Consider the following 23,885-nt stretch of genomic DNA (forward strand, 5'->3'; position numbering starts at 1 on the left):
TTTATGGTTCGATGGGGAGGTGAGTTGACAATAAGATGAAACCGTCTCGATGTTCTGGCAGTGGGTCTGACAGGAGGTCTTGTTTGGGTTCAGCCGCAAGCAGTTTAAGTTGCCCAATGGGGCAGCTCGGCGGATGGACCCTCAGGGGCCCCCATGCCTCGCTTCTTGGAGGGGCAGCTCTCTTACGCCAAATGTCTGGGGAGCCAGAGCCAACATACGAGCCTGGACATGACCCTGGAGCATTCCCGTGCCAAACACTGAACAGATTCCCTCTTGTCATTCTTGTCGTTTACAGTTTCCACCCATCAGAAACCAGCTGCCGCGCAGGATTTTCCCGATGATCGCTGCTTTCCCTGCTGCATATCGCTCCAGTACTGCCAAGAGAGGCAATCCGCGCAGGCTGCAGGCTGGGAGCCCGACGTAGGGCTCGGCGCCTGGTTTAGAGTCCTGCACGCTACCGTAGTATTGCCTTCCCCCTCTCATTGCTTCCCCTATTTGATTTGCCGCCTCTCGGTCCCGCGAGAGCGCTTGTACCCACCCCTGCCCTACCCAGATTAACACAGCACCTGGGCAGTCGATCCGGAACTTGACGAACTTGCTTGACCCAAAGTAAGCTCATGCCGAGCGTCCTGCCCGTGTGATTTGCAAACATGATTGCGCCCCTCGAGAGCTTGAGTCGTGGTCGTTGTCCATCTCAGTCTCTGTGTGCACTCACGTGTTGGGGAAGAATTAATAACGTTATATTCGTGGCGGCCATATCGAGTAATCCGCCGTATTTTAAGGCATCGAAACAAAGAATCGTCTCAATATTGTCCGTTGTCACTTCCCGCAAGCCACACTTCAAACATCGGCACAACGGGTTCGGAGAGACACTTGGAGCAAAATCATCGGGTAAAAAAGGCCGTCCCCCCGCCCCCCCATCAGATGGACATCCACTCTGAGCCCACTTTCGAAGTCACAACCCCGGCAAAAACCCCTGTTCAAGCATGTTTCCAAGTGGAGCCCTTGGCGAACTCCGAGGTGCGGTTCCTGGTGCACGTCCTCGTCCTGCGTCAAGCTGCAAATTGGTGGATACCTTTGACGCCGTGCCTGGTCGCTCTGCATTGTCTGGGTTGTCTCCGTTGTACTCCTTTTGTGGTCGATGCCATCTGCCTCGGTCTGTGACACCCGCGAAGATTGCCGCCCGCGGGATGCCCTTGCCATCTTTAGTCCCAGTTGAAGCAGGGCTGAAGCCCCGGGACGCGTGGGTGGGTGGTAATAGTGACTGGATCATCCTAAGATCTTCAAGATTGGCACCCAGGGTGCACCCCGGCACCCGCCGTATCCCCTGTGACTCCCTCAAACATGGCTCGCCAACCGCTACCAAGCTTCCCTATGGCCGGCCTTATATCCTGCGCCTGGGATTATATCGAAACGACACAGAGGCCCCCCCCCCCCCACTGCAGGCATACACGCACATGGGCGCGCATACACGCAGCCGCCCGCCTGCCACCAGCCTGGCACGCTCCACCGTGCTGTGACGGAGTCTGTTCGAAAGGCTCGAATAGTCACTGTCCCTGTGGAAAGCCCCCTTCTTGGCGGGACTCGCTTGCTTGGTTGGACTGGCCAGCCTGCCCTACCCCTGGTAAACACGGTCGACAATGTGCGGCCAGACGACGCCTGGTCGTGGCCGGCACTGCCCTACATATACCTATGTAGACACTGGTCATCCGACAGGAAACTTTGATCTCGCCATTCTTCACATCAGCCACTGTTGTATCACTCATTCAGACAGGATCTTGACGATTCCTAATTCTTCTCTTCGATTCTTGATTTCGATTCTTCGATAGGCTGGGCCTGCATTCATTCGTGCTTTCCTCTCCATATCGGGGCCAACGTCGTGTTTATACACCCTCCTTCGATTCTCGACGATCTTTTCAAAGTCCCCGAACTCCACCCATCATGTCTTCGCTCACCCGAGTACTGCTCGCCGCAGCTTTCGCGTCCCTGGCCCACGGCCACTCGCAGATCCTGAACGCCCAGGGAGAGGCAGGATCTCCAGCCTCCACTGGTTTCTTGGGTATGATGATTCCTATCAAGGGTGGTTGAACGGGATCATGGGAAGAACGTTATTTTTCTGACCGTGACCACAGTCGAGGGTGACATTGCGAGGAACTGCACGTCCATCAGCCCTTGCCAGCAGGATGCCACCATTATCCGTGATGCTGAAATCGTCGCCAACATCGCCAACGAGTGCGGACGTACTGAGATTGCTGGAAACATCGACGTTGGGGAGAACACCGAGAACGCCCTTGCTGCCAATGCTGTTACCCAGGTCTCACCCGGTGGTGACTTGACTGTCACCATCCACCAGGTCAACGCTGATGGTGCCGGCCCTTACACAGTATGAAGCCCCGTGAAGACATCTACTGTCTATCATGCAGCAACTGACAATCAATTATAGTGCGATCTGGACCCCACTGGTAACTCTCTTGGAGCTACTGGCCAGATTCCTCTCGAGGTCACGAACAACGTGCCTGGAGCCAATGGCTTCTCTCAGGCCAAGACTGAGGACTTCAACATCACCGTCAAGATGCCCGCTGACCTGAACTGCACTGGAGGTGAGCTCTTTACTTCCTCCCAGCCGCTCAAATTACCCAAACTGACACCACTATCCAGCCTCAACCGGAAACATCTGCACTGTCCGATGCCGAAACAACGCCCTGGCCGGCCCCTTCGGCGGCTGCTTCCCCGTCCAGCAGGCCGGCGCCGACAACAAGACCAACGTCGCCGGTGAAATCACCACCGCCCAGACCCTCGAAGGCGTGCAGAATCAGGTTGAGCAGAACAAGAAGGACCTCGACGTCGCCATCGCCGCCAACCAGCAGGAGGGAAGCAAGGAGGGCCAGGCCGCCGCCGCCTCGGTCAAGGACGTCCTCAACCAGCAGGACCCCGTCGTCAACGAGGCCCCCGTTCAGACCCCGGCCCTCGCCGAGCCCGGCGCGGCTGACGCTGCGGCTGCCGACCAGAACAACAACAACGGTGCCAACGCTGGTGGAAACGACAACAACAACAACAACGGCGGCAACGGTCGTCAGCGTGGCGGCAAGAATACCGGCAACGCCAACGCTGCCTCTGGAAATGGGAACGCCGCAGGTGGAAACGCCAACGCCGCGACTGGAAACGGGAATGCCGCGACTGGAAACGGCGCCACCGGTGGTCAGGGCAATGGCCGTCAGCGCGGAGGCAACAACAACAACAACAAGCGCTTCACTCGCTGGGTCGGCAGGGAACTGTTCAACCTCCGCCAGTAAATGGCCAGGGGCGTCTGGACAACACGATGCGTCTTTCTTATGTGTATCTAATAGGCTGCTGATGAAGAGGACGACGCTCCAACGCGAGGGAAAAGAGGCTTTGTGGTATGGTGCTTAAACCCCCAACTACCTTGTGGAGAAAGTACAAGCCTGGCCGATGCGATACCGACTGCCTTTTCTTACACTTGGTTTCTAGTTGTTTGTGAATAATTTAGAACGAACTTGAGTATTACACAAAACTCGTCAATTGTGTCCTGTTGTGATACACGGAGAACATGCGTAGCATTACCCTCACGAAGAGGCGCCCGGGCGCGAGTTAGACCTGAAAACATCACATACAACATACCGAGGTACTGATACCTTTTCGCACATATAGTCTACCAGGTTGAGTGATCTCCTCGATTTACATTGATTTTCCAAGCCTCATGCATATCATAACAAGCGGCCCAATCATATACAACACCGATGAAGTTGCGGCGTGGCCTGACACCTGCCCAAGCAAACGACAATAACCACCAGAACGACGAGGCATGCATGGGCACAGCCCCTGATGGCAGAAAACGCCAAGCAAGCAGGCAAGCAAAGCAAGGTGTAGATAAGCGGCACACCTCCGTGTGTGTGGCGTGTCGAAACCGTGCCCAGAAATTTTGACTCGTGCACTCTTGTGCATACTGTAGGAGATGGGGTTTCACGTTCGTGGGGGCCAGCCCGTGACGTAGCCCAACCCGCCTGTCAATGCCAACAATGCCGAGCGAGCCCGCGATGGGGGGCCCGCGGGCCTGCCCGAGCGTTTGTCAGTGTCTGCTTGGCGACCATGTATAACAGGTGCACGCGATCACAGTCTGGTTGTTCCCACCTTTATCTGGCAGGTACCAAACGTCTCAGGGCCGCCGCATTTCGTCCTGTCTTTTTTGAGTTCGGTTGCCCAGTGTCGTCGCGTCTAAAGTTGGTTCGGCTCATCAATGGTGGCGGCTTCGGAAACTCCGAGGCGGAGGAATGGTCTCTGCACGTGATTGTTGGCTCAGTCAATGATGCACTGCATTGTTCTTTTTCAGAACGTCTTGGCTCTCTGCTATCGGGTTTCTAGTTTTGAGGTTCAGGTCTGTTCAACTTGCAATCAGTGCATTTAGCACAGTAATGTTTTTCCAGATTGCTCCTCACAACCAAGACACCTGCTTTACCTGGTCAACTTCTCACAACCAGCTTTTATCCTAGACTTTACCTGCGAGACTTTACTAAAAAGGTTCCGTACATTCTACTCGTTTCGAATGCTTTGCAGCGAGCCTGTTGATGCTGAGTCTAAAATCGTCTAGAACCCTCTGCCAGTGGGACTTGGGCGGGGATAAGGTTGCTGTCCAAGAATCTAGAAATTAAGCTTAAAGGGCGACTTGATAAGCTCAGGCAACTGAAAAGGCCCGACGAATTAATGTCGTCGCGGAGAATTGTCAATGCTTGTTGTTGGACGCCGAGTCATGTCGAGCAACCAAAGTGAAAGTTGCTAGAATGCACGCGAACCGCCGGCACAAACGCAATCCTTGGTCTACTTTATGGTTTTAATTTTCGGTCATCAAAGTGACAGAAGGCTACCATGAAGCAAAAAGACTCGGTAAAGGTGGCCAGAGAGTCAGGCACCCACCGATTCAGGTATTAAATCTGTACCGTGCTTCAGGAGAACTCAGAAGCACCAGAACAATACGAGCTCAGGTTGGCCGAGGCTCAGGAACCGTAGAATGAAAACAGCCTGCAGCGACCCTTTAATTACAGGTTGATTTAACATCAAAGGGCAAGACCAAGAGGTCTATAGGCATCGTCTCATTAACCGAGACCTTGTTTCAGCTCATAACACTCATGTTGAACAAATTCGCGGGCATCAGTCGTTGACTACAACAAACGCCAAGATTAAATTGTTGTGATTCAATTGCCGTTGGCAACCACCCTTATCAGGACCAACGGGCACCCACCAAAGCTACAAATAGCGTTCAGCTGGCCAAGCATGTTGCTTCTGAGGCCACAGACAATTTCCCGGTCGACTTGCTCAGAACCCAGGTGATCAGGTGGCATCTGTCCGATGTGACCACGTGCTGGTCTCTTAGGACTTCAGGAAATGTATAGCTAACTCGATACTAAAATGCTTTCAAATGCGCATTCGCAGGTCATCGCGTAAGTCAAGTACGTCATATGCGCAACGGCTGCCTTTGTTTGGCCCTCGATCTTGTCACACACCTGGGCATTGAGAAGGCTAGCTACGATTGCGACGTCTTCCACTCACCTCCAACAATATATGGCTGCGGTGTTTTATCATGAAAAATGGGACCCACGGGGGATCGAGGATAAAATATCCCTCCGAGGGTTGTCATTCTCCGCATCATCGGACTGATTCAAACTTCTCATGTTCCAAACGGGTCTTTTATCATCAAGGGCGATATAAAATGAGACGACCTAACATACCTACATCCCCGTTACCATGCCCCCAACCCTGCTGGTACCTTCAGAGAGGCGATTCCTTGATGGCCTCCGAGATTTGCCTCAGCGCTGACCAATTGCTCGAATGGGCTGTGACAGCCAGTGGTAAATACATTGTGGCAATGCCACCTATAAACGAATTTGTACTGGCAATTGAGGCTTTGACTGGGGCGGCGGCGGTAATATCTGCCGTGCTTTCGGTTACCGTCAAGGCCTGTCCGGACGTGAAGGTTGCTGTGGCTAATTTGACGCTGACTGTGAGTGAGGGCGACGACCAGGAAGAGTTCATCATGAGGCTATCGTCAATGCCTGGCTAGAAAAAACTCGGACGACAACATAGGGGTGTAGTATCTCCTTCCCAGGCATCTTGTCACATCTGAGAGGACTGCGGCGATGCTGACCGAAGCACTCGAAGAAATTATCACTGAAACAGGCATTGCAGTAGGGGTTATATCGCTGAATATTGCTCGAGGTCGAGATCACTCGGCCAGTGGTGAACTCGGTTGGGAGGGACACTATTCAATATTTGGAATTTGGACTGTGAGTACCCAGCCACTTTGATATATAAGCAACGATTTGACACTGAGGCTATAATTCTGACGAGCCCTTACAACCGAACGAGCCCCCTCTCTACTTCCAAACGATGAGATCTGTTAGCTAACGTCTACGACCCTGTTCTCAACGCGCTGTGCCAGTAGGATTTTCGAGCTATGCGAATGAGGCCAATTCTTTCAATCCAGATTGGAAGCGAGTTTTTCGCGGTAAAACTTATGGCATACGTTTTTTCTGGAATTGGAGGGCAGATACGATCAGAACAGCATCTTCTGTAGTTTTACCGCGGTCGGAAGTGACCACTAGGAGGTGTAGGAGGACGGCCGCTTTTGCAGGGTTGGCGCGTACCATACCGTGCATTAGTGGGCACTAAAGATAATCACTATAACTATCATTTACATTAGAAATCCTTTATTTATAAGACCGATATTAAGTAAATTTAAAGAGAATAGTAACCTTATAGTATAGGTAATTATTTAGCTATTTAGTGGTTTCTCTCTAACTAAATAGACTTATAAAAGAGAGGGTTATAGAGAAAAGAAGTAGTTGTAGAGAGAAGAAGTAGTTATAAAGAAGCCATTATACCTTCCTTTATATAAGGAGTTAAGGAGTACTTCTTCCCCTTCCTTCCTTCCTTTAACTTTAACTAAATCCTCTACCTTTCTCCTTTAAATTAGTTAGTTAGAATTAATTATATCTAAAGATTTAAAAGTAGAGTAATTAGAAGAGAAGTAAAATTAATAAAGTTAAAAAGTTAAAAAAAACCTAATAGGAAGGGGAAGAAAGGAAATCTCTTTTAGTTAGTTAATATATTTAAGTAGGAGACTAACTATAGAGAAATAAAGAGAGAGTTATTTAGAAAGAAGGAGCCTCCTTAATAAATCTATTTCTACTTTTATAACCCCTTTTTCTCTAAAATTATTTTTAACCTTTAAAATAACTTTATAATTCCTAAATAATTATTTAAGTTTAATAATATAAATTATTATAATTATTAGATTAAAATAAATATTATAGTAATAGTCTTAAAGGAAGAGAAGTAGTATAGTAATTAAGAGGTTACTAGAAAGATATAGGTGTTTATAGTGACCATCTCTAGTACCCACTAACACACGGTATGGTGGGACCGATTATTCACAGGGGTCTTGATGGAGGAGCTGGGGGCTTTATCTATCACATATCTGAGCTGAATGTGATCACAGAATTTGATGACACGTGAACCTTCGATTACGCTTGACCCTCAATGGGCAGCCCTCCAAATGCCTTGTTGGTTACAAAAGTCGAAATTGGCCAAGAGCGTGTACCAGTCAACATCAGCTTGTGCTTGGCCCTTATTAATCAAGCAAAAGGCCGCCCAGGACCGTTGTCCTCCGCCGCGCACCCTTCATGTTTCTATGTCTACCGCCGCTTGTACACATAGTCATCGCCAGTCGCGCCCTATGTCACTGAATATGTCAGCTAAGGAAGGCTCTCTCATTACTTCTGTGGACATGCGCCCCAACTCAGGGAACAATCAAACATCTTCGGCTGCACCTTTGGTCTCAGGCAGCGGCGCCGATGTTGACGCTGACACACAACAGTCTCCCAAGGTTGCCGACGAACGTGAGCCTCAGGATCACTATGCGTATAATCGGGATTACAGGTTTTGGTGCATTATCATTGCCCTCTGCACTATGCAGGTCTTGTGCTCGCTCGAGAACACCGTCGTGGTAACCTCCCTTCCCACCATTGTCAGAGAGTTGGGCTTAGGAAGCAGCTACATCTGGGTCACAAATATCTTCTTCCTGGCGACGTAAGTTATGAACCCTCACCTCGAGCGTGGATATCTCCTTGCCCTCTCATACCAACGTACGGGATACAAAATGAGAAAATTGTCTACACTTTTCAACACCCTCCTAACCGGAGTCCAGATCTGTTGTGCAGCCACTTACTGGTCAACTCGCCGGCCTCTTCGGTCGCCGCCATGTTGCACTCGCTGTCGTCGCCTTGTACACCCTCGGCAGTGGTCTCGCCGGTGGAGCCAACGGGTCGGCCATGTTGATTGCCGGTCGCGCTGTGCAGGGTGCTGGAAGTGGAGGTATGACGGCCATCATGGGCATTGTCATATCAGATCTTGTGCCTCTTCGCATGAGGAGTGCTTACCAGGCCATTCTCGCCATGACATACGCCGTTGGTATGGCGATTGGACCCGTCGTTGGCGGCGCCATCGTTCAAAGTACTACCTGGAGATGGGTCTGTCTACCACATTGATTATGATTTGTGTGGAAACTGTGAGATTACTAACGGTTATGAATGCGCTACTAGATCTTTTACATCAACCTCCCTGTTGGAGGGATCTCTATGTTCCTCCTGTGGTTGTTTCTGCGTGTCAAGTGGGACAGGGAAACAAGTACATGGGAAAAGCTCAAACGTATCGACGTCGCGGGCAACTGCCTCTTGGTCGCCTCCACAGTATCGGTGCTCATTGCGTTGACCTGGGCCGGTTCCACTTACCCGTGGTCATCGTTCCGCATCCTTGTGCCGCTGATAATTGGGCTCGTTGATCTTGTTGGATTCTTTTTCCTCGAGGGATCTAAAAGGATACCTGAACCGGTAATGTCTGTGCCGCATGTCCTCATTTTTCCCGCGCGTCATGTTCTTGGCTCCATCCCCGTCGTGAAAACTCCACCTACCTTTCGCTTTTTCCATCCTAAACTATCCGCGGCGTTGCTGAGGTCTTCACTATCCGTGCGCACGACGCTGCCTTTCACTGATTTCACATAAATGTCAATTCGCCTCCTAAATGTAATACCAGTTCTAACTTGAATCAATGACAGGCCACTGCGTCTTTTCTCAAACCGTACTTCCGCGATCATATATGCGAATACCTTCATCGTCTCGATCATGAACTACTGGATCTTCTTTTTTTTGCCTCTCTACTTCCAAGCGGTCCAATTATCGACGCCGGTCCGTTCAGGCGTACAGATTCTCCCCATAACACTGATTGCCGTTCCCGGTGCTGCCGTCGGAGCGGTAGTTCTGGCCAAATGGGGAAAGTACAAGCTTCTACACATTGTTGGCTTTGCCTTGCTCGCGGCTGGGATCGGCTCCTTTGCCGTGCTTGACAGGGAGTCGAGTACCGCAGAATGGGTCTGTCTCCAGATCCTTCCCTCTGTCGGCGCCGGCATGATCCTCGACACCCTGTTGCCGGCTTTTCAAGCGGGTGTGGAGGAGGTGGACTCTGCAGCCGCCGCGGCCAGCTGGTCCTTCGTGCGCAGCTTCGGGAATATTTGGGGTGTTGCCATCCCTGGAGCGATCCTCAGCATCTACGGTGGCCAGTATGCCGATCAATTGGTCGACGACACCACAGCGCGACAGTCGTTGCAGCATGGTGACGCGTACTCAAGCGCGACGCGGGATTTCGTTACATCATTCTCGGAGCCAACTCGCAGCCAGATTATTGAAGTGTTCACTAGAGCTCTCAGTAAAGTGTTTCTCGTTGGCATTACATTTCCTGCGCTGGCGTTCCTCTTGTCATTTGTCGAACAGGAAGTTGGGCTGCGGACAGAATTAGAGACAGAGTTTGGGCTTGAGGATAAAGAGAAGAAAACACCTGCCACAAAAGTTTGAAGACTTTTAGCTTCGGTCAATCGTGGGAGGGAGCTCGTGTATTCACATGCGACTTTACATACCGAGGTCAACTTGGTGCTGAAATGTAACACCAGATTCTGAATTGGAGAGAATTTATGTACATCAAGTCTTGTAAAACTTTTCCAGTTTCTAGAAGCTTTTCAGCACCAGTATAGGAAGTTAGATGATCCGGAACGCCTATGGTGAAGGTCTCTTCATTGAACCATTCCAATCACATTATACTGAAGACAGGCAAAGCATCTAGGCTGGCCTGTGAAAAGCACCAAAGCCTCCATGTCTGAGTATCCTATTGATGCTCACGCCTGTTGATTAACCTTCCCGCTATGGAAACTCCCAAGAGATGGTAGAATGACGAGCTGACCAAAATGGAATTAAAATCGATCAACCCAGGCGGCACCAGTAATCGCCCAGCAAAAGCGAGAATCTCTTCCGTCTAGGCTTGATATCTCCCCTCATGTCTTTCATGCCCTGAATATGTATCGTAGTCAATATGACTGTGATTGTTACGGATGTCTAGAGATGTCGTTGCTGACTGGTGTGATTGTTCGGAGTGATGTTGAGATGCAGGACGTTCGGTCTGCGAGACCGTACGACTCAGCCCCCAGAAGATTAGCCGCCAAGGCTTTTCGACGCGGTCCTCTTCAACAGACTCGGCGGACCTCTGATTGGAAAGGTTGAAGAGCAATGGGCTGTAAAAAATGAACAATAACACCGAGGGTGCTCGTCTCAGCACATCGGAAATGAGACCTCGGGACTGCGGGCCGTCCAGAACCTGCGAACCTGCGAGGGTCGAGCTTTGTGTCCAGTAGTACACGTCCCTCAGACCGGTTGGGGGCGTGCCCAGCCAGGTTACATAAGTACACGGCATACAAGAAGCCTGGATTGGACGAGTGCGCTAGAGCAATCAATCAGGCTCTCGTACAGCATGCACGGTCTGAAGTTGAGGCTGAAAGCATTCAGTCAGCGGCTCCTGTGCTCTGCGAGACTCTCAAGACCAACTGTGGATTCTCTGTTCGCCTGTTTGCTTCGCAAAAAAAGCACTCTCCCCAACCTCTATTAACTCTTATCCTCAACTTCTAGTCATTTGACTACCTTAAACTTTTCGATATTCTGTTGCCAGCATTCGGTTGCGAGACCACTTCTAAAATGTCCTCCGAGACCTATGATGTTGTCATTATTGGTGGTGGTACTGCGGGACTAGTTCTGGCCAATCGCCTGTCGGACGACCCCAATGTGAAGGTTCTTGTTCTTGAAATCGGTGCGGACCATTCTGCAGACCAAAATACGCTGACTCCAGGTGCCTGGCCCTTGCTACCAAACTCCCCGGCTGACTGGAACTTCCATACTATCCCTCAGAAGGGTCTCAGCAAGACATTCACGGTCCCACAAGGGAAGGCCCTCGGAGGCTCCAGCGCAATCAACAGCTTTCTCTTCACTCCCACGTCCAAGGCGACTATAGATGGATGGAAGAAGCTTGGGAATGAGGGCTGGGATTATGCTGCGTATGAGAGCGCTCTGAAGAAGTCTTTCACATTGCATAAGCCTGAAGGGGTGATTGAAGGAAGTGGCCCTCTCCAGATTACGCTTTCCGATCCTCAGAGTGTCTGGGAGAAGGCATGGATTGAAGGTCTTGAGTCGCTAGGATTCTCGGAGGCTGACCCGATCTCTGGTCGTCTTGGTGGCCCAATCATCGCTCCTGAGAGTATTGACCCCAGGACAAAACAAAGGAGCTATGCTACTAATGCATATCTTGACCCCGTTCGGAAGAGGCAGAATCTAACAATTCGAACGGGGACAACAGTGCACAAGGTGCTACTCGAGAAGCCCTCTACAGGGGGTAATGCTGTAGCAAAAGGTGTTCAATTTACCTCTGACGGGGGTGGTGGATCTCAAGTCGCTGCAGTCCTCAAACAGGTTATAATCTCTGCGGGAGCGATCAATTCGCCACGAATCCTTGAGCGGTCAGGAGTCGGCGGAGCTGATTTGCTTCAGCGGCTAGGAGTTGAGGTTGTCGTTGACAACCCACATGTTGGAGAAAACCTGCAAAACCACCTCTTCACAGGAATCGCCCTTGAGGTGCGTGACGATTTGAACACGCTCGATGCGTTCTTTCGTCAGGAGCCTGATGCTGTTGCTGCAGCTGTAAGCATCGCCCTTCTCATCATACATATATACAGATCCTCGTCTTCCATGGGTTGAGACGTCCTAGGATGCAACACTTTGGAATCTGTTAGCAGGACTAACATGGTACTTAGATGCAGGACTATGGAACCAAAGGGACTGGACCTCTTAGTACCAGTAACATGATCACTATGGCCCAGCTTCCGCTACCCAAGTTTGATACCCCGAGTGGACGGAAAGAACTCAACGAGCTATTGAGCACCCTTGACCCGGATTCTGACGCAAAAGAGTCTCCTCCGATAACGACAGCCTTTTCCACAGCGCACGAGGCCTTTGTGCGTTCTATCCTGACAGATCCTTCCGAGCCACTGGGAAACTACGTCTTCGGGCCAGCGTATGCACCCTTTGACAACTCCAACAAATCTTACCGCGCCTCTGGGAAGCATATCTCAGTCGCGATTGAGCTGTCACACCCGCTCTCGCGCGGCTCAGTGCACACTACCAGCGCGGCGCCGGAGCATTCGGGCACAAACAAGGGCGTGAAGATTGACCCACGCTACCTCTCCCACCCCCTTGACCTCGAGCTCCTCGCGCGCCAGGTGCGCTTTACCGAAGATGCGATTACCCGTGCGGAGCCACTCACGCGCCATCTCAAGCCGTACACCAAGAGGTTCACGGACCTGGAAGTGACCAAGGAGTATGTTCGCCGCACTGTGGACGGCGCGCATCACTATGTTGGTACTTGCTCGATGATGCCGCGTGAAATGGGAGGGGTGGTGGACAACAAGCTGCGCGTATACGGTTGTTCCAATCTTCGCGTGTGTGATGCGAGTATCGTACCACTGGAGCCGACGGCAAATCCTCAAGCTGTTGTCTACGGCGTTGCTGAGCTGGGCGCCAGCTTCATCAAGAACGACATATTGTGAGCGACCCAGCCGTGAAGGCATACACGAGCATGCTGAGTCTCACATGTAAATTGAGATACCTGCGGCAAGCTACGATTTCAATCGTGACGATTTTACGAAGGTTATTCGGAGATGCAACAGACAAAACCGGTCCACTCTCAAGTGTGCTCTCACTACTAATTTTTATCTGTTTATTCCTGTTTCCTCTTCAATAGTATTTGGTTCCAGAATGAGCTTCACCTAAAGATCTCGCATCGTCTCGTCTACCAGTTGCAAATGTCTTCAGACCGCCTCGCACTTACGTTAGAGGAATGGCACCTCAAACTGTATCAGCAAAATTTGGATGGATGTCATTCCCGTTATCCTTGTCTGTGACTTTGGCAATGGTATTGATGTGGTTGAGCCTTGGGGCTGCGTTTTGGCCCGATCCTGCCTTCTTGGGGTTTTGGAATGGGGGGTGGCGGCACATCACTCATGGCTTTTCATTCACAACAAATCAGTACTAGCACATTTCCTCCGTCACAACTCATGTCTCGCTCTCGCACGTCCGTGGGACCACATTGCAGATATAGATGCATGAAAAGCCTTGAGAATCGTTAATGCGGCACTGGGCCCCGTGTTGCTCAGACAAGGTTCCGAGCTGGATCGTTCCACCAAGTCGTAGATGGATTGGATAAGATTACAAAGCCCAATGCTAAAGCGGTGAGTCAGGGCGGTGAAGTGTGTGACGTGCAGAAACTCATTTGGTAATCAACTCTGCTGACCCCCCGCCAGTCCGCTGTAACGCGTCTTCCTGATGTCTGATCCACCCACACATATCATCATCATCTCAATCCTCATATGTTGATAATCAAATCCACGGACAACCTGCAAGATGCAACCTTATACAAGGTCCTTGACGACATCCAGAAATCGGCTAACCAAGTCTCTTATTTTTACAAAGACATGGAAAATGTCCCTGGCAAGGCATACATAATGAGATTACCCATCCCTCTACTGCCTGTTTGCGGGCGAGAGCTTGACAACTTACTCCATAGTAATGAGACCATGGTTCGTGAACTACTAAGGACTAGATTATCTAGTACTTACAAACTGAAAGCAAGCTCTTATACACAACTAGGCCAATAAGAGGAATCTCCTGTTTCAGCTTAAGGAAAGGTTCCTTAGGCCACAGATAATCTAGCTTCAGGGTGGCGCTATATCAATAAAACAAGACCGAGTTATGGTTTTAATAGTTCTACAACAGCCGAGGCATAGACACATCGAACACATTGAAGAGTCTGTAACCCACGAAGAAACACCTTCCGAAGGCATTATTGAAAGACCAATCGCCAAGAATCAATTCATACAGTCAACCTTTAAATGTCAAGTTGGGGATATCATCATTCTCAAAGGAGGAGAACGAATCAAGGCTCGCAAGGAAGGAGATGTCGGTCCTCCTGACTTTTGTCTACTTGCAACCATGCACAGTGTTAGGCGGAGGGAGGAAGAGGCGCAGGGATAAGATGTAATTAGTGCTGCATACCTAATTCCATTACATCTTCAGCATCAGTCACCTGATCCTTCTCCAAGATCACATCGACTCTAGCATTGCCCCTCAAATAACCACCACTGTGACCTCGGCCAGATTCCAGATCTTCTGTGTAATTCTCAATTAGAGTCTATACAAGATTCACCTGCTCCCATGTGATAGACGACACGCTGCGAGTGACTTCGGCGGCAGCCTTGTCATCACCTAAGCGCTCACGAATTCCTTGAAAAGCTGAATCCTTGGTGACAGCGTCCCATTTTTCTCTAATCATAGACATTTCAAGCCCTACCACAGCGGATCCTCTTAAGGGCAGTAACCATTCTAAGCCGAACCTTACAAGACCGAGGTTAGAAAGTCCAATTTCATCACAGATAATGTAATACCTCCACTAATTTAGAAACTAGCTTTATAGAAAAGGTGGAAATAGACTTACAGGACTCTTATAAACACACTACTCAGTAAGGCAACAGGAATTAACACCCAGGAATGGTCAGGAGGTATATAGATCTCACCATATAGTTCCTTAACAACCAGGCCTCTAAGATATTCAATATCTTTAGTAAAGCACTAAGAAGCCTAATATAGTTTATAATATTGCTCTAGATACTCTCAGCTATACGTATAATATAAGACTAATGATTCTTACCTGCAAGTGCATTATATACACTTATTACAGCCGCTCTATTAGAAAGAAGTAGGTGATTAACGATTAAGTTAGCCAGCCTCGGACCCCTAGCTGGTAGACACTTGCGTCCTGTGCGCCGTTTGTCTCTAATGAGCTACAAGCAAGAGAGGACAAACCATGCGGTCCATGCTCGTCTCTTGACGTCCGTCTTCTGCACTTCTATCGCGAGCGGGCTCTCGACTGCATCCAAGTCAAAGCCCCTGTCGATTGGTTGCTGGAAGCACTGGTGGATCGTTTGGGCAGTGCCCTTTGAATCCACCCACCTTCCCATGGCCTCACGGTCCTCCCTCTTCTTCTGCCCGATCTTTATTTTCTTCGACAGGATGCGAGCAACATTAACAAGCTTGGGCCCCGAACTGTCTCGGCGCACACGTGTTTCGCCGTGTGCAGAGATCGAATGTGCAGTCGCATCGGGGTCCCCTCCCCCATCAACCTTAAGGGGCATTCGGCTTCTCGCTGAGTGAGCACTGGCCATTGGTCGGCGGCGCTTGCAACGACGACTGTCAGCGAATTGTGTGCACAGGGATAAAAGAGCAGTATCTCTGAGAGCTTTGGGCGCCCCTCGTCTCGCATGTCCGGTGTTTTTCTCATCTGGTTGCTCCGAAGTCTGCCAGGAGCGGCCACTATCTCATGGCACCTGAAAGTCACGAAATAAAAGCGGGGGTCAGGCATCGCCACTCCACCTCCGCAATTTCAAACGGGACCGTGCCGATCAATCCGATGCTCACTTGGAATCACACTTACTGGACCAATCGTTCTTTTGTCACTAAACCCCCAATCCGCACTTTCAAGCCCTTCACAAGTAATTACACTTACCCCCATAGGGTATTTTTTACACCCCCATTCAACCTAACTTTTTAAAGAACTTTAATTTAATGATTAGAATTAACCTATAATATAAATTAGTAATATTAATAAAGATTTTTTTATTTTCTTATTTTTTTAATTTTTAATTTCTTTTTAAAATATAAAATTAATAATAATTTTATATATATATATATTAATTATTTATATTAAAAGTTATATATATTCTTTATAAAATTTTTTTTATTATATTTTATATATAATATAAAAGTAAATAAACTTATAATAATAATATAATTAATTTAAAAAAGTAAATTTATATTTAATAAATTTAAATCTTTATTTTATTTTTAAATTCTCTTTAAATTTATAATATATAATCTTTATTTTATTTTTAAAAATAAAACTTTTTTAAATAAATTTTATAATTTATTATAATTAATATTTTATATAGCTCTTTTATTATAAAAGTAATTTTAAAGTTATTTTAATTTATTATATAATTATATTATTAGTTCTTACTTTTAAAGTTATTTATATTAATAAATTTAATAAATAATATTATTATAAGTAATATTTCTTAGTTTTATTTATATTATATAAAGTTAAATTCTATTTTTATAAATATATTATAGTCCACTTTTACTATCATTAATATTTTTCGTTCTTAAATACTTAGTCTTTAATATTTACTATTATATTAAAATGTTATTTATATTTTCTACATGTGGGAATTCAAAAAGAAACCACTACTTATACAAGCAGTCCGTCCATGATTCCGTCTCCAACAGAAGCCCATAGCAGCCTTTTGACATCTCCGGCCTTCTTCTCCAACCACAAGAGAGTGTAGTTGCACGCCATGACAAAAGCCATATGCCGCGATGGTTCCGTCAGATAGGCCTGCGAGTCCTGTAGATTCCCCAGATACATCGTCATCTGAGACAGAAGTCTCTCCAGCTTCCGAAAAGACAAAGAGTATAGCCTCTTCCGGAGTCCCACCTCATCGTCATCCTCGAGCTCCAGCATACCCCATGACAGCCATGGCTCCATGAGACTCGAAGGCGACATACTCGCGCCAGGACCACCCACAGATATGTGCGGGTTAGAGCCGGAAAATAAGCTGCTCCCACTCGCCCTCTCTGCACCGGTAATTACCCCGAGTGCGGCGGCAATGTTGGCTACACTCGAACCCGTCACCCCAGTGCCAGTGCTAGTATCAGCCGGGGAAAGATGACTCTGCGGCGCCGGCGAGAGGAGATCGCAGGCAAGCATCTCAAACTCGTCGATAACAAATCCAATTAGCATGGCGACGGTCATGATATGGATGGGCTCGCCATTGCCATGGCTGTGACAACACGCCATCGAGGACTCGGCCGAGGAAATACACCGCTTGAGCTTGGCCAACTGCACGTCTATCGACAACCGCCGGTCTTCGTGACCGCCGCCGTGTAAAGAGACCAGCAGCTCCGTCACCCCAGAGTGGCAGTTGCATGTATCATTGGCCAGCGACGACGGCGAAGGGGGCGAAGTCTGGTACCCTGTCATGACTGTGTCGCTGTTCCTGGTGACGTTGCTGACGGAATTGTTGGTCGGACTGCTTGTTTTCATAATGGCAGATTTTCTGTCACCATGAATGTTGTTGTTGAAGAAAGATTCCACCGTCCAAGGGCTGGTGTACTCATTTACTGGCGTTGAGAAGTGGGACACAGCTGCGCTGAGCGGGTCGACGTGTGGAGCGGTGCTCAAGCCGCCACGAACTCTGTTTATGCTGCTGAAGTCCATCAGTAGCCCAGAACTATTTGTTTGCATGGACGTTGTTGGTGTTTCGGGAGAATCTTGTTGGAAGTGGGACCTGTTATCTCCGAATAGTGCTGTATTTTGATCGTGTGTAGCCATTCCAGTCGAGATCAACCGATCGGGTGACGCACCGCCAGCAGGGATGGACGTAGCCGGCGCCGGAGTAGCACTCCTGGTGAACGATCTTCTGTTCCAGGTGTTGCTGCTAGTGTATCCCTTCATATGGTTGCTTGTGACGGTCATGTCGATGCTGGAGCAGACCCGTGAAGGGCCTCGGGACCGCTGAGACGGCGGCATGATTATAGGTGGCGCGTCCTTGTGAGTCCTCCGTGACAGGCCGTAGATGCATCCGACGCCGTTTCGTTCGCATCGAGCACACGTAGGCTTGCGCTGACTGCACCTAACTTTGGACTCGTTGCAGGCGTTACAAGAGGCTCGCAACCTGATCATCTTCCCGTCCGTTCAAAAATATTGAGCGTCCAAGGTCGAAATTTGCTCTGTTCAAAGTTGGGTATGATTATTGCCAAATTTGATCAGCCACCTGTCGGGGCGTCGAATTCCACTAAACTTCAGTCTTCATATAAGTGACGACATGTGACGAGTTTAGCTGGAGTAGAGAGTCGTAGTATTATGTTGGACTTACTTCTCGGCCGGTCTTGTCAGAGGATCCAGGCCAAAGGATCCAACCGACTTTCCGGTACCCAACGACTCTATTATGCAGTTAACGGTACAGAATCTGACTACTCTTGGTTTATCCGTGAATAGGAGAGGGCTAATCACAAGCGATGTCATGATCCCCTACCAGAAGCATGCATAGGCAGACCAGGTGACAGGATGAGAGCCGATTGGAATACGCATATCCCGAGCCCATACCAGCGTATCTACTCGACAGATTGCCAGGGATTTGGATTTTCAGCGAATCTGGTTGGGCCACATCTACTGCTGCTGCAGCATCATAGGGGGTACTGCAATTCTCTTTCCAGTGAGTGCAGGCACTTGCACACCAGATACCCCTCTGGGATATGCCGTGGCCCAGTACAGTCAGCGTCAGCGCATACAAGCAATGCTGTGTTACCTTTACTGTGCCCGCTACATCGGTATGTACCTAGGTACGTGATAAGCAGGGCTCATCAGGGCGGAATGTGCGGTAATCAGCGCCCCTTTTCACTATTAGACCAGCCTCGGCCCTGAGTACTATGAATCGTGCTTCTGTGGCGCTCACTGACAGCGTCTGACAGCACACCATCTTCTCTTGACACCACATATTTGCACATGTGCATATCATCACTGACCTCGCAAAACTGATCCAGTTGCGAGGATTTCCAGTTCAACAGTGCCACCTTCAAAGGAAATGACTCATCCAACGCCCCATCCCTTATTTATCGAATACCGATGCTTCGATAGCATCTGTGGGAAGTGTCACACCTCCACTGAGGCTTCTGGGGTGTACGTTGCGATTTTTTATTTGTGTAGGTCAAACAGCCCATCGTTTATAAGGGCTTCTTTATTACTGACTTCTCCTGTAGCGTCGGGTGCCGCGTGTCCTGCCGACCATGAACATCAGGCCAGCCTTCAACATCGTCACCAACGTCGACTACCAGATTTCTTTCCCGGGAGCCCACGGTACACTACTATCCAGTGTGGTTCATACATAGATCTGATTTACGTCGGCTTAGACTAACACGGCAGCGACGGCCACCGTCTTTTCATGGCAATGTCCTGCAACACGCACGTAACGTGCAAAGCTGAAAAGGCACATGCAGGTGACCATTTCAAGATGCTGTACTTGCCCATGTATTATGACAAGATGTGTTTGTATCACGCCACTAGGTTGTGTCGTCCAAATTGAGCGTTTTGCATACATTTATCAATTTTCGCACCACCACCAGAGCCAAGTTTGTCTCTGCCAGGGGTGATCGCACTACAGATTGGCGGACCCTCCAGCCGCGTTGAACACCGCTACCCTAGAGGCACTTATTGGCTATCAAAGAAAATGACTAGACTGGCTGCCGCCTTTGATTGCGTGTATTCTCCTCTTTCCCAAACACATGTTGGCCGGTATTTCGGAACCCGACTTGGAAAGGCTGGTAAGCTTACAACCATAAAGGCGGCCGCATGTCCAGACCTAAGTCTGATTTCGGTGCCGGATCCCAGTTAGGAGGTCATGCTTTGCAATGCAGATCTTATGCGTTACTTAATAAAGGATCAATACTTGTGAGCTTAGCAGTCAAAACTCTCTGTGACCTGCTGCTGGACCTGGTGTGCTCTCCAATCCAAGTTGGCGACTAAAGCGAGTGATAGGGGCTGGATCGACCTCAAGATGGAACCTTGCTGCCGTAGTTTCAGCCCGATCACAACCCAACTTATAAGGCTGAGAAGGCTAGTCGATTCAGGATACAAAGATTATTGTCACTTCCACGTGTCCCATTGCTGCTGCGGGCGGCGGCCGTTTGCGTACTTCATCTCTGCTGTGCTGCCAATGCAGCCTTGCCGACCCAGAGCCATGGTAAACAAATTTGCCCACAGATTCTGGTATCATGGCCGGGATCATCACCAGGCCTACCAGGTCTCGCTGTGGCGAAGGCGGGAGCGTTCCGCTGCTGGGATGCAACGCCACCGACGTGCCAGTAATGAAGTACCGAAGTAGGTTCTTGCAAGCCTCTTACGACACAGTGCGGTCGTTGTGTTCGGACTATGTTCATTCTTATTGGCTCCGATAGAGGGACGAGTAGTCCGGTCACTGATGGAATGCTTGTCAAGTGCTTGCTCCCCGAAGCCCAAACCCCGTAAGTATATGCCCCGGTGATCTACGGGCGTCCGCTTTCCAGCTGACAGTCCCGGGATTGGAAAGCCACGCAGCTTGGTACCTAGGTAGCTTTGCAGTAGTAGACAGAATTCCAAAAGGGCAGGCCAGGGGGCATGGCAGAACAGCACCACGGCGTGTGGACATAGCGGGTTTACCAAGTCCGGTCGGAGTTTGTGTTATCTCGGCTTGTCTGGAGCAGGTTTTGCCTCACGGTGACTGAATAAGCAGAGACGGTGATTGATGCGCGATCGGCGATTAGGCGTGAGAGTTTCGGGTTGCTGACGATTGCATGCCACACCCAACACCCGCAGTACCAGAAAACGATGTTCACGCTGCTGTGAGCAATTTGACGTTCCTGGCTTGGCAATCCCAATTACTCAACCTACTACACAACAGTCTTGAGCGTTTACCACCGTATGATGGCGCCATGTATGTCCCCGGACGTATGCGGAATAACAGCGAAACCACCCTGAGCTTTCACGTTTTGATCACGGAATTTAATGCCAGTGGGCTTCACGGAAGTCATACTAGCATCCTGACGCTTGCCACACTCAAAAAGGGATCCTATTGTCAATCCCAGAGAACTCTCCATAAGTTAAACAGCAGCAAGAGCAGCTTTTGATTCCGCAATCACGTCAAACGAAAACACGTAGTCATTGACAGCGTCGGTGGAGTCGAGCTTCTGACCAGGAACGTACTCGGCTGCAACGTCATGAACACTCTGCGGCACAGGGGGGTTGGCACTGGAGAGGATCTGTAGCGCAGAGCCCCTGTTCCGCCTGACCTTCTCGAAGAGCCGCAAGCGGCTTTCGATGGCCCGCGTGTCGCGAAGCTGGTCGAACAGGACCCCAAGAGCAGCGCCGTCTTCGATTGCCTGCCCGCCACCTTGTCCCTGGACTGTATCTTATAGATTAGCACGCAGTCCATCGGGCATGTTTTTTGTGAATGTGCAGGGACAAGCTTACAGGTGAGCATGGGGTGAGCGGCATCGCCCACAAGGACGAGCCGGTCCTTGTGCCATTTGGGAATCGGTCCCCTAGCAAACAGCTTCCAGAACTTTACGTCCCTTGCTTTCCTGGAATACATGTGAGTACTTATATGTCGTTGATTCAGCCCTGCCGACCTACTTGATTGCATTTTGAAGCTCAGGCGCAAAATGTCTCTTGGAATATTCCAACGCCATGCTTGGTTCAACCATTGCCCGAAAATCTAGATGCCAAGTTAGGGTAGGGATCGTGCACTCGCCGATGTGAAGTGGCAGGGTCATAAATACCCTCCCCGACATGCGATGTGTCGAACTCGCGTGAGAGATACAAGAAGTTCTGCACCTCATTACTGCAAGGGAGTGAAGGTCAGGTCAGCACGTAGACAAGGAATCGCTCGGGAAGATCTGCTCACTTGCGACAAGAATACCACACCAGACCAGCTGCCCCCTCGGCGGCTGTGAAATATCTGGTTGAGTTGTCGATAATCATGTGAGCAGTGTCCGGGTCGGACAGCAAGTCCTCCCTCGGGACCAACCATCGCATGCATGCCCAGCCCGTGTCACTAACGTGGACAACTTCATCGCCGAGGACATGCTTCACGGCGGTGGAGTGCACGCCGTCCGCGGCAACGAGGAGATCGGCTTGCAAGACCCCGCCGCTCTCGGTCGTGACCTTTCCATTCTCCGCGTCCTGGCGCATTGGCAGCAATTAGCTTTTGATCCTTCTTGGAATTCTGGCCTGTAACTCACATACTCGACAACCTTTGTCTTCACCTGCACGTCACAGGGGCGCCCAGGGCCCTCCGTATCAGTGGCAAGCTGCCTCAGCTGGGTATGAAGGTCGACGCGGTGGACGGCATACATTGGCCAGCCCCATTTCGAATCACAGTCTTTGTAATAATCAGGTATAATTATCTCCATATTCGTGCCATCGACGAGGCTCAAATTCCGTATGTAGACCGCGCCCGACTTCTCTGGGACAAAGTCCCATGAGTGGAGCACTCGTGAGGCATTGGGCTTGATGGTTATCGCTGCGCCAACCTCGTGCATCAGCGAGGACTGCTCGAGGATCTTGTGCCACACATGTGTCAGTAACGGTTTGTGTCATGTGTAAGTCTGGGGTGAATACCAACCGTCACTTTGTGGCCTGCTCTCCGCAGACCAATCCCGGTGCTCAGTCCGGCTATGCCAGCGCCCACAATGACGATTTCCATGAGTGCTGACTATAGGGGACTGATATGGCTAGGCTTTTTCAAGTGATAAGTCAGTGGATGGCCTTTTAGTAGCGACAGGAAAAGATTGTTTCGCAGACTCTGCCACGACGACTTTTCTCGCTGAGCTTCGTCTCGCAAATACTGCTGTAAGGTATGGCCGCCTATATCCTCCTCAGCAAGCATCAATCCCCAAGGATTCCATGACTTTAATTTTGTCGAACAGAATCAAACTGTCTCCAGCTGGAGGTCCACCGGAGAGGGGCTTCGGTGACGTACCTCAGCTGGTGAAACGCTGCATATGTGCTGCCCAGGTGTTGGAATCTCGGGCCCCTGCTTGTCCTGCACTTTTTCAATACATGCTACGAAATAACTGCTGCAATGCGATTGCTGATGGCCTAGAAATATTTCTTTCAAAGGATAAACGAATCGAGGATCAATCAAGCGAAGAATAATTGGTCCCCACCTGGACAGATGACTTGAAGAGTTGGGCGGGGCAAAGGACCCGTTCGCCGAATGTCTGGGAGGTCCCAAGCCATGGAGCCGGCCACGTTTCACAGCTACAGCATCATAAGGCAGGCCCCGGATGGATGCCAAATCACGGCGGCTTTGCCAAGCTGGCACGAACACAGCAGCAAGACGGCAGCTACGGGTCTCGCCGCGTGGTCATGACCAACCAATCCTTCGCAGCTTGGCATGCAGCTATTATGCAAGTAAGACACGTGAAAAGACGACGGCGCTGCAGGTGTGACTGTCACGATTGGAGATCTAGCACGACTGAACGAAGGGACTCGATTGCTCAGATCAACTGATTTGCCTAGGGAGTGAAAGTCAGTGATCCGATTTTAGTTCATGGCATATATATGTTTTCTATTATGATGGCGGCGCCCTCTGGTGCTGCGCTGGCCTGCTAATAAATCAGACACATCTTGCTGAGCCGAGTTTGCGTGGCAGATTCTGGGTCTAGGCGATGAGAGATACGGCGTGTGTATCCTCCCACATTGATGACAACGGCTGGTAGAGGGCGGGAGCATATCTTTCGTTCCATACGCACGGTGCCTGTCCGCAGTGATTGGAAGATGTTCAGTTGTCCACAAGTCCT

The 23,885-nt window shown here is 49.7% G+C and overlaps 5 protein-coding genes across 5 annotated transcripts; 3 read left to right on the top strand and 2 right to left on the bottom strand.

Moving 5' to 3' along the window:
- Window positions 1-1,442: 1,442 nt before the first annotated feature.
- KVR01_010372 (uncharacterized protein) lies at window positions 1,443-3,528 on the top strand. Its single transcript, XM_044789678.1, has 4 exons — window positions 1,443-2,059; window positions 2,133-2,383; window positions 2,444-2,600; window positions 2,659-3,528. Exons 1-4 carry the CDS (start codon window positions 1,942-1,944, stop codon window positions 3,291-3,293), a joined length of 1,161 nt encoding a protein of 386 aa, XP_044640531.1. The 5' UTR covers window positions 1,443-1,941; the 3' UTR covers window positions 3,294-3,528.
- Window positions 3,529-7,556: 4,028 nt separating this feature from the next.
- On the top strand, window positions 7,557-10,030 carry KVR01_010204 (uncharacterized protein). The gene is made up of 4 exons (XM_044794251.1): window positions 7,557-8,100; window positions 8,219-8,540; window positions 8,613-8,905; window positions 9,125-10,030. The coding sequence occupies exons 1-4, from the start codon at window positions 7,568-7,570 to the stop codon at window positions 9,915-9,917; spliced, it is 1,941 nt and encodes a 646-aa protein (XP_044640363.1). The 5' UTR covers window positions 7,557-7,567; the 3' UTR covers window positions 9,918-10,030.
- A 2,220-nt stretch (window positions 10,031-12,250) lies between these two features.
- Window positions 12,251-12,985, top strand: KVR01_010689 (uncharacterized protein; the record flags this gene model as incomplete). Its single annotated transcript, XM_044792796.1, has 3 exons — window positions 12,251-12,501; window positions 12,565-12,797; window positions 12,927-12,985. 3 exons carry the CDS (start codon window positions 12,251-12,253, stop codon window positions 12,983-12,985), a joined length of 543 nt encoding a protein of 180 aa, XP_044640848.1.
- A 3,752-nt stretch (window positions 12,986-16,737) lies between these two features.
- KVR01_010254 (uncharacterized protein) lies at window positions 16,738-18,024 on the bottom strand (the record flags this gene model as incomplete). Its single annotated transcript, XM_044787172.1, has 1 exon — window positions 16,738-18,024. The coding sequence occupies one exon, from the start codon at window positions 18,022-18,024 to the stop codon at window positions 16,738-16,740; it is 1,287 nt and encodes a 428-aa protein (XP_044640413.1).
- Window positions 18,025-21,182: 3,158 nt separating this feature from the next.
- On the bottom strand, window positions 21,183-22,794 carry KVR01_010267 (uncharacterized protein; the record flags this gene model as incomplete). The annotated part of the gene is made up of 7 exons (XM_044782211.1): window positions 22,706-22,794; window positions 22,323-22,643; window positions 21,986-22,263; window positions 21,861-21,922; window positions 21,715-21,796; window positions 21,553-21,662; window positions 21,183-21,484 (listed from the first exon to the last, which is right to left on the bottom strand). The coding sequence occupies exons 1-7, from the start codon at window positions 22,784-22,786 to the stop codon at window positions 21,183-21,185; spliced, it is 1,236 nt and encodes a 411-aa protein (XP_044640426.1). The 5' UTR covers window positions 22,787-22,794.
- Between the last annotated feature and the right edge of the window lie 1,091 nt (window positions 22,795-23,885).

This window comes from Diaporthe batatas (assembly GCF_019321695.1).
Source record: "Diaporthe batatas strain CRI 302-4 chromosome Unknown Contig00013, whole genome shotgun sequence".
Lineage (NCBI taxonomy): Eukaryota > Fungi > Ascomycota > Sordariomycetes > Diaporthales > Diaporthaceae > Diaporthe > Diaporthe batatas.

What these genes read in the sequence shown, in the direction of transcription:
- KVR01_010372 (XM_044789678.1), top strand. Translation starts at nt 1,942, where the DNA reads ATGTCTTCGCTCACCCGAGTACTGCTCGCCGCAGCTTTCGCGTCCCTG. An exon ending in AGCCTCCACTGGTTTCTTGG is followed by an intron (nt 2,060 to 2,132) that starts GTATGATGATTC and finishes CCGTGACCACAG; the next exon opens with TCGAGGGTGACATTGCGAGG. An exon ending in ATGGTGCCGGCCCTTACACA is followed by an intron (nt 2,384 to 2,443) that starts GTATGAAGCCCC and finishes AATCAATTATAG; the next exon opens with TGCGATCTGGACCCCACTGG.
- KVR01_010204 (XM_044794251.1), top strand. Translation starts at nt 7,568, where the DNA reads ATGCCTTGTTGGTTACAAAAGTCGAAATTGGCCAAGAGCGTGTACCAG. An exon ending in AATATCTTCTTCCTGGCGAC is followed by an intron (nt 8,101 to 8,218) that starts GTAAGTTATGAA and finishes ACCGGAGTCCAG; the next exon opens with ATCTGTTGTGCAGCCACTTA. An exon ending in AGGATACCTGAACCGGTAAT is followed by an intron (nt 8,906 to 9,124) that starts GTCTGTGCCGCA and finishes AATCAATGACAG; the next exon opens with GCCACTGCGTCTTTTCTCAA.